Source organism: Polyergus mexicanus, unplaced genomic scaffold (genome assembly GCF_030449975.1).
Source record: "Polyergus mexicanus isolate NDT 795.1 unplaced genomic scaffold, iyPolMexi1.0 SCAF_1, whole genome shotgun sequence".
NCBI lineage: Eukaryota > Metazoa > Arthropoda > Insecta > Hymenoptera > Formicidae > Polyergus > Polyergus mexicanus.
In genome coordinates, this window is record NW_027223321.1 from 4,700,905 (window position 1) to 4,710,924 (window position 10,020).

Here is a 10,020-nt window from a genome sequence, read left to right on the forward strand (position 1 = left end):
TAAAATACTCTGTTTTAAGGTAAGTATTTGTATTTTACTTAGTCTTATATATCGGTCCTTGATATTTAATCTGGTAATGAATGAAAAATAAATATCAAAATACATATATTGTACCAGTATTATTTTTAAATGACATTACTATAAATTACTCGAATTCGGCTACTGATTTTTCATTAATAAATACAAATATCAATATCTTTTAGTTTTTAATACCAAAAAAAGAATGGCAATAGATAATAAAAAGGATAGTATATATATATATAGACAGAGAGAGAGAGAGAGAGAGAGAATTTCTTTTTACCAAGAAAAATTTATGAAAATTTATATTTCGTAGACATAAATAATAAAAGATATTTGATGAAAAATTGCATTTTGATTCGCGTTGATCACGATCATACGCAGTATGATCGTTACATTAATTCATGCATAGAGAACTATATATTCAGTCTAACATAATATCGTATATATTAAAAAATATAAGCGTAGCATTAAGTACAAATTCTTCATAGACTTATTATATTTACGATATAATTAACGTGCACTAATTATACTACTGATAAAATATCTAGACTAATGCACGTGACGAGTTACTTGGGATGGTCTTTTAATTTCTATTCCTTGTACTGTTCTTTCTCACAGGTCCTAAAATAATTATTGTATCATAGCTAGATGCAAAAAGATGTGTATAATATTAACAATTTTAAATGATTAGATTTATATATATCACTCACCAATAAAACTTAATAATACTGGTAAAAATATTAAACCGTGCGCTGCGCCAAATAGAACGATGCCGAGATACATTCTGAAATAAAATACACGGAAAATCTTCGATTTCGCGAATGCCAACACGATGATTCCCACGAATTTGGTCAAAGTGATCCCTGAGAATACCTATGGGATGAGAACACACGAATAAGTTCGATATATTTCATTTATCTGAAAAAAATTAACTTTTTACAAATTTTGATATGAAATATATATCGTTTTATTTCTTATGACATTTAATCGTACTTACAGAACTTCCCATAACAGAAAGCGCCTCCGATGTTTTACCGATCCTTGTCATGACTGTAGAAGTGACGTAGGATTGTACTATATGACTGCAAAATTCTACAGAGATACCAGCCGCCTGTAAATATTCATATTTTAGCCTCCAATCAATAACATATAAAAAAATTATTTAATTTAATAAATAAAAAAATATTAGCATTTGTATATTATGTAATTATATTATTTGACATTAATATAATGATAATTGTTATTTAATTATAATATGAGAGGGATTTTCTCACTGAAGAATAGGAAAAATATGTACAAATTTTACAATTTAACACGAACCATGATTAGATTTACAAGAGAAACCGCGTTCAAACTGATATTCCACCAGTACATTAGGCCTCCTAGATTGATTAGCGTCATCAATACAGTAAGAAGAACAATTACAGCGGAAAAGAATGATAATCCTGTGAGAAAAAGTGTCACTACAAAAATCACGGCAAGGGACAAACCTATTGACGACAATGTTTCCCACCAGATTGTTAAATATTGTTCGTAGAACACGTAGAAAATACTAAAAACACATCGAAAAATTTGGTTAATAATATATAGAATTAAAAAATATAAATTAAAAAGATACTCTCGGTAATTTGGTATTTGTTTTAAAAATCTTAAATTCCTACTTTCTTCTTATTGCTCTCATCTATTGAATGATATTAATTATACCTGTATGGAAATACTTTGACTTTTTCTTCAGACACTTCGGCATCATTAATCATGTTTGTAATTTTTTCAGATATTATCCTGGCAGCACGCAACGATTCGTACCAATCCGACGATTTTTTTAAAGGCGTATGATAACCCATAAAATACGAATCGCCGACATCAGTCAGATTAACATCGACAAAATTTATTGCCTATTTAGAGATAAGAATTTTAATAATCAAGTTTTTTTTCTTTTTGATATTTTTAATTTTTGCCATTTTTAATTTTTGCCTTTTATGATTTTTCGTAAAGAAATTAACAAGAATCTATTTTGGCAGAAGAAAAATTCTCTTCATAACTTATTGAAATGCAATCGTTTTTAATAATATTAACTCACATCGAAATAAGCAGCTTTTCCGGCTTTAGCACATTGTTCGTCTGGAATATCATTTATGAAATAAGAGATATACTTCCTGAAGTCCTTTTTATTCGGACGAGAAGTAATGTTATCAATAACAATCTTGCATTCCTCGCACTGTGCTGTATAAATAATATTATTTTCAGGGAATCGTATATTTATTATAATTATAATTTCTTCGGAATATAATTGATAAAAGACGAATAAAAGTTTGAAAAACATGTTTCTCAAAAGCTGAAATTATTATTATATATTATTGTGTATTAATATTAATTACTTACCATTAATATGCGGACAAAACGATTGATTGTTAGCGTAATATTTGCAACAATTATCATTCGCCGACCAATCAAGGTAGTCGTCTATCCAAGAGGAAGCTGCTTTAGATAAATACGATCTGCAATTATATATAATTAAGATTCATTCTGTGGATGCGTGTTGAACAATCAAAAAGATTCAAAAGAATTTCCGGAAAAGACCTTATAAGTCCCAAAAATCGACTAGTAATTATATTTCAATAAAATATAAAAGCAAAATAAAGAAGAATATTTCGCATTAAAGTGCAAGAAAATAGATATAGAGAATTACTATGTTAAAATTTTACTTATAACTTGCAAAAATATTTTTTCGAAACTTCTAAAAATATATGAATTAAGGAGATACAAACACAGAGGGCTGATTGGCAGCCGAATATATCTGCGTGTATAAAGAATCCGTATTGCATCCTTGACCGCCACATATGATATTCTGCACTTCCGTCTTGCTATAATCTAGTCCTTTTGTTAATATGAAATATACAGGTGGTCCCATTGACAAAAGATCGTCCATGTACTATGCAAATAAAATATAATATTTAAATCTATAATAGATATATATGATATTGTGTTGTGTTGACATTAATAATATATTTTAATTCTTTTAGTTCCTTCAATTATAATTAAATATATATTTTTTCAAATATTTATTTGCAGATATTAAAGTATCACGAATATACAATACAAAAAAGGGATCCAAACAATCTAGCTTTAAAATAAAAATCTTTAAAATTTCAATTTTTGTAGTTAATTTTTAAATAATGTATAAATGATTAATTGTATCTTTTATTTCAATAATCACAGATACAGATGAATTCCATTTCTTTCCTCTTTTTTTTTTTCTTTTTACCTTGAAGTATTTCAAAACGTAAGAGTCTTCAGGCATCGAGAGCTTCTGATCCAGTCCGATCTCGATCTGCGGTATGACTATAACGTGAGTAGTAAAAGCGGCAACGAAAATCACTAAAATGATTATTCGGACCGGTGTCTTCATAAGAAACGGTGTGTAGACACGTTCGAAGATCGTGTGAATCAAACCCTTATAATCGTCGGTTTCCGAATTTTCCTTAGTAGAAATACAGCAGAAAACATCCAGACGATTGTTCTAGGAATGCATATCAGTCATTATATTAATTATTTTAAGAATGTTACGCGAGAGAATCAAATTCCTCTTAAAGTCGCAGTATTAATCGTAACATAGGATAGTTAAATAATATTAAGTCGATATAATTACAATTAATATAATTATAATAATAACTTGCAGTTGTGTGTGCACTATATATGTATACATGAACTGTTATATGTTAGCTTTCTTCATAGAGAATTTCGCGAAATCTTTATCTAAATATTCATATTAAATTCGTGTAAATTACCTCAACTCTTTTCGAATCGAGAGATAATAAAGCGACAAAAGCGGTTGTCTGGAGCAAAAAATTAATTAAGATTGACAACGAGGCGTACATCGCGAAAGTGTTAACAGCCGGCATCGACGAAAACGCTCCTGAAATTTTCATTTTTCATAATTACACAGAAATATATTTTCCTTTTCTATATTGTTGAATAAATTTCTATCATATTTTGTACGCATACCTATCAGAAAACAGAAACACTCGGACATGCTAGTGAGTAACATCGAGGGTCCCACCATAGCCATAATTGTACCAATATGTTCGGAGATCGATTGATCGACGCGTCGAGGAGTCCTCTGATAGCTTTGCACCAGGATGAAAATGTTATCAACTCCGACAGCCAGGACTAAGAAAGGTATTACCTAAATAATAATTTACTAGATTATTATTTTTGTGTAAGATATCTCTTAAATATCATCTTTTTTAGGTCACACTCGAATGCGATTGTATATACACAAATTTGTGTAATAATAATTCTTTTATTTAAATTGACATTGAAACAGAGACAATTGTGTTAAATTTAACTATTTTAATTTTGCGAAATTACACACGCTTTACTTATATATTTATATTCAAATCTTTTTTAACACGCTTTCTTAATAATTTTAATATATTTGTAAAATTTCATTACACTTTATGATGATGCAAATGTTCAATATGAATTATATTAAAGTTCCAAATTGATCGTATTACCTCGATTGTGAGCAGAGTGGTTGGTACCCCAGCATAACCGAAAATTCCAAGGGAACAAGCGACCGATGCTATAACGATAATGATTCCACCGATGCTCAACACGATTCTGCTTTCTCTCTGAATTGGAAAATTATAATTGAATTACTTAAGATTCGTCGTACGTTTACGTTTATTTTTGTGATATTGATAAAACTTACGAAACAACCGACGAGGGAAACTTTAATCTTTCCCAAAGCGAGAGCGACATAAACGAACATGAGCAGATAGCTGATGACCATCGTTGTCACTTCCGCTTTTGAAGTTCTATCTAATTCGTCCTGTATTGATTTCTCCGTTGTCCATGCGACATCCATGAAGTTTGGTCGACCATCTTGATCCCATTTTGCCATAAAATCAAGAAAGCTAAAATAATCATCACTTAACAGATCCATAACGCATTAATAATTATTTTTGACGCTATTCGATTTTAATTTTCCTTTTCTCTTGACTCTTACCGTTCTTCCCATTTGATAACTGGCTCCAGATCCTTCTCCTTGAGCGAATTTCTCACCAGAAATGTTAAAATTAATCCTGTCGCTTTACTATAATCCGTGGAATCGTACTGAAATGTGCCCTCTCTCAGAAAACCTCCGATGGCTATGGCAGGTATTATCGGTCCCTTATACGGCGCTAGACAATCCGTATTAAATGGATTTCTGAAAATTCAATTTACTATATTAAAAAGCTATTATATTAATATATTAGAATTAGAATTTAAAATCAATTTTTTTAGATCGTTATTATGCAAAATATATTTTTTAAGAGAAAGACTCGATGATTTGTTAATTAAAATTTTGAATAGCATAAGAAACTTTCAAGTTTTCATTATATTTTAATTATCTATATTTTAATTTATATAAATTATAATGATTTAAGAACTATATATATAGAATTATAATTTATTAAGAAAATTATTGTTGTATGATTTATTAAACAATTAAACAAGCAGAAACTTATATATAAGTTTTTTCTATTACTTACTGCATACATTTATACAAGTGATCCAAGTAATTACTTTCATATTCCTCGATGGTTTCTGTCTTGTTAAATTTTTCGATGTTGTTTTGAAAGTAACCCCATATGTTTTGCACCGTACAGAGATCAAGGGTAACTGGGCCCATAAATTCGCTTTGTACAGGAGCATAGCAGATCTTTTCCAATCCTTCGTCGGTTTCTTGATCTAACTGTAAATATCAATTCGCACGATCTTTAATTATATTCCGCGTATTTGATAAAACTATATACTAACATACCTGAAAGATTTGCTGTTGCAGATCGTACACAGCTAGCAAGAACTCCTTATTATACACAGGTCCGAATTCTATAACTCCGTTCGGAGTATTATGTTCTATCTATCGTAGAGGGAAGATTTTTATATCAGAATTTATATATTAAAATTAAAGGTTTCTATTAAATACTTTTACTTTAAATATTTTGGATATTATCTATTCAGATGTGCAAAGATTAAAACTATCTGATCTATATATATATATATATATATATATATATATATATATATGTATATGTATAATATATAATACTGTAATTACAATCATAATTATCATAATAAGTATCTTACCGTGTCGAGACCAACGGATTTGATAAAAATCTGCTCGGTCCGATAAAACGGTTGAAAATGATTATCGAAATAATCTTTTTCTACTCTCGATCTACTGTTTGGCGCCGCCCAAATTTCTATTGGATTTACTGTCACCGACAGATAATTGATTCCATAACTAAGACCGAGAACGATGTACGAGATTACAAACAAGTTGTAATCAGGATACTTAGCGAATGCTATCAACAATATTAAATTTTATTTATAAATATCCATTTTTTCCGCATATTATTTTAACACATAATTTTGTGCAATAATATGACAAAGAGACCTAATTGTTTTTATCTTTAATATTAAAGATAATAATTTTGGCTTAAATATAATTGTAGTTATCCGTAGTTGACTGTATGATATAATCTAATTTTATTAAAAATTACACTATAAGAGAGAAAGATTATGTTGTTGAAAATTTTATTAGTAATAAATTATATTTTTTGAAAGAGAATTATATCTATATAAAAAAACATTTAAATTACCTTTTCCCCACGCGGCAAAGGCTATTTCAAAGATTTTTTCGTATCTCTGACTACAGTTTCGATCAGTTCTTTCCGGTGGCATCCCAGAAGAACCTAAAAGCTCAAATATATTGCAATAATGAGCAACTCGAGTATGAAACAAAATTCGCAAAAATCCCAGCGTTAATGAAAAATCGATTTCTCGAGAAAATTGTTCATACCTTTTTTACGACAGCACATTAATAAGCCGTATACAAAACTCGCTACAATTGTGAGTACAACAACAAGTATAGCCGCTATAACGGCGTATCCATTAAATTTGCCGATCATAAATATATTGTTCGAATCAATTTCGAATTTTATGGAGGGACACGCGATAGGACAGTCGACACAGCTGCAGGCTATAGATAAATTCTGATAAAACGTAAAGACGGTTTCAAACTTAAGATGAATAAGAATAACAAAAAAAAAAAAAAAAATACTTATGACTATTTAGGCGAGCCATTTAAAGAGTTCATTCTTCTTGAACTTACGTCGTAAGCGTCGCTGCATTTTTTTGTTTCCGGGTTCCATGGATCATCGCCCCATTTGTCAGCTATGTCATAAACATAGTTCATTTGGAAAGGTACGAAATCGGATACATCTCCCATGTACTTGTACCACCTTTTACGGATTTTTATGAATTGCATACAACAAATTATATTATATTCACGGTCTACTATATCTCTCATATAATTATATGTGAACATTTTCATTACTTACAATTTAGGAGAACATTTGCTGGCTGCAAGCGAGCCACAAGCCAAATCCATCGCCAAATTTCCACTGCTAGGAACGACAACATTTTTACAGGAATCGTATGTCGCATTTATATATTGTTCCGTTACGTGGATCTGAAAAACGTTCAAGGAAATTTAAACTCTCTTTTGCTATAATTTTTTAATTAATTAATTTTTATTTTCTCGATGCAATATTCATAAAATTTTTATAGTTATCATAACGTGAAAAAGAAAGAGTAAATACAAACATGTACAAAAAGATATATTTTTAACAATCCCTTTTTTTATTAGATAATTTCTTGAAATTTTTTCGAAATATTTGATTTTAATTTCGTGTGAGTCATTATATGTTACTTTATTTAATTTTATTATTTTTTTTATGCTACTTTATCATCTCTTCGCAAAAGCAATTTTATAGTTAATTATAGTTATATGTTTATGTCTATAAATAAATATTTTCTTCATTAGCTTTATACGTTAAAATTTAATTTTTCACAGGGATTACAAGATCAACAAAAGTCAAAAAATGCACTTATAAAAATCACCTCAGATTCTTCGACATACTCGATGCCATTCTCTTTGGCGCTCTTGGTTACTTTTACGAAACGACTTTGTTCGGGACTGCAGGTGATATCGCAAATCAATCGAAACATATTTTTGATGCAGGTTGTGCACCTGCTGAAAATACTCGCGGCAAGATTCATACTTCCGTCCATCGTACTGATTTGCTCGGCCGAGCAGCATGTTTCTGGCAATTCTATTGCAATTGCCACATTCCAATTAGCACGTGAGCGTTAATTTTTAATCGCGGAAGCGCAAAAATGTTGCTTAGCGACTTTCGATCGTTTCTCCAACGCAAAAGAATTCTTTAAATGAATAATCAAGATACAAACCATCGTTTTCGAAAAAGTGCGGACATCTCTTTTGCAGAATAGCTTTGGCCTTCGTATTGTTGATCGGTTGGGCCGTAATGTCTTTTGCCACACGAGGCCGCGGAGGTATCAAATCTGACATTTGACCGTACCAGGCACAATATTGCTGTTCCGCCGAGATCGAGATCAAAACGCCACATAACGCAAACAGGAGACTAAACACTTCCGGTCGCTTCATTTCGCGGGTACAATCAGGGATCGTTATTGATCGAGAGATTTGGAGGTCTCCCAATAACAAGTCGATATTTCGTGACAAGACAACGAGAATTGGACTCGTAGTTTCTCGGAGATATTATTTATTATGTTACATACGTCTATTATGCGATAGAGACACTTAATAAATCCTATCTCTTAACAATGAATTTTCTCAAATAAATCTTCATCTAGCTTGTATCTTCTCTTGCCTAAATCTTTTAAATTGAAGTACATTAATCATTTTAGCATAACAAATAGTGCAATTTCTTTGTTGTAATTTCGCTCGATTCTAACTTCGAACATCATTCACACGCGCGTTTCGTCAAAAATATATTACAATAAATATATAACCATATTACAAAATAATCCATGTAGTTTTATATTAATCACTATAATAGCTGCCTACGAATAGCATACGATCTCGTTTACTTTGCTTCACAAATACGTTATTCTTCTTGGTTTTATTTGCGATCAATTTCTCGAAGTGTTGGTTATATTAATTTCGAAATATTTAAAGTTGATTGACGATGCGACAAAAAAAAAGTAATTTATTATTCGTATCACGTGATAATTCTTTCGAGCCGTCACTATTCGCTCCCCGAGATCGAATAAACGACTATCCGGAATGGTCGACAAACATACCAAAGAAAATCAATCATATCGGGCCATCTGATGTCCAATAGCTTATCGTACAGGTGAGAATTTGAAGAGTTCTCTTATCGATGGCGAAACATAGTTTAGACGATAAATATGAGATCCTTTCAGTCATTTAATCAAGATGAAATTAAAGAAATAGATACTGAGAAAATTCATCGAGATAGAACGTAACACACATATGATGTATCTTTCATACAAGTATTCTGTTACATATTTCAGGAATGTACAAGATGTTTCAAGATTAAACGTTTTAATTTAAAATTTACGGAAAGGGTTTTAATCCCGAAATAAATAAGTTTTTCTAAAAATATGTTCGCAAATGCCTTTGTTTAAGAGATATTGATATTTTTTTTTGATCTGTTGAACACACTTCCTTATTTATTTTCTAAATTTTTATATCTTAGATTATATCATTTTAAAAGACGTTTAATTCTAAAATTCCTTGCATATAATATAAAATTCTTGCAATATTCATCCATTTTATTCCAAAGGCTAACGTTACAAATCTTTGCGAGATTAAGATCTATTCTTTTAAACACTCGAGGAATAGAGTGAAATTTCTCAATATATACAGAAGATTTATGTAAGAGTTACTTCTTGTGTTTAATCAGCTTAATCATTTAGTTTACTCACCTGCAGTATTTTTACTAATCATGATTCAATCAGGGATTATCGAACACCTGCGTGCTACCGATATCTCATAGTTTATATTAAACAATGAGATAAAGTTCTTTTTATATCTATTTGCACGTGTTGAGTAATGTTTGCCGTGTCGAGAAACGAGACGGAGCAAAATATTGTAATCCA

At 30.3% G+C, this 10,020-nt stretch overlaps 1 protein-coding gene across 1 annotated transcript; it reads right to left on the minus strand.

Moving 5' to 3' along the window:
* Window positions 1-506: 506 nt before the first annotated feature.
* LOC138938191 (NPC intracellular cholesterol transporter 1 homolog 1b) lies at window positions 507-8,539 on the minus strand. Its single transcript, XM_070305008.1, has 23 exons — window positions 8,323-8,539; window positions 7,975-8,186; window positions 7,413-7,543; window positions 7,184-7,313; window positions 6,872-7,064; window positions 6,672-6,764; window positions 6,157-6,374; window positions 5,831-5,929; window positions 5,559-5,761; window positions 5,033-5,233; window positions 4,732-4,940; window positions 4,539-4,651; window positions 4,027-4,207; window positions 3,810-3,937; window positions 3,287-3,541; window positions 2,790-2,953; window positions 2,404-2,519; window positions 2,102-2,244; window positions 1,726-1,916; window positions 1,342-1,573; window positions 1,019-1,132; window positions 732-894; window positions 507-642 (listed from the first exon to the last, which is right to left on the minus strand). Exons 1-23 carry the CDS (start codon window positions 8,537-8,539, stop codon window positions 605-607), a joined length of 3,744 nt encoding a protein of 1,247 aa, XP_070161109.1. The 3' UTR covers window positions 507-604.
* Window positions 8,540-10,020: the final 1,481 nt, after the last annotated feature.

What these genes read in the sequence shown, in the direction of transcription:
- LOC138938191 (XM_070305008.1), bottom strand. Translation starts at nt 8,539, where the DNA reads ATGAAGCGACCGGAAGTGTTTAGTCTCCTGTTTGCGTTATGTGGCGTT. An exon ending in CCACTCTGCTCACAATCGAG is followed by an intron (nt 4,208 to 4,538) that starts GTAATACGATCA and finishes ATTATTATTTAG; the next exon opens with GTAATACCTTTCTTAGTCCT. An exon ending in TTTCTGTTATGGGAAGTTCT is followed by an intron (nt 895 to 1,018) that starts GTAAGTACGATT and finishes CTCATCCCATAG; the next exon opens with GTATTCTCAGGGATCACTTT.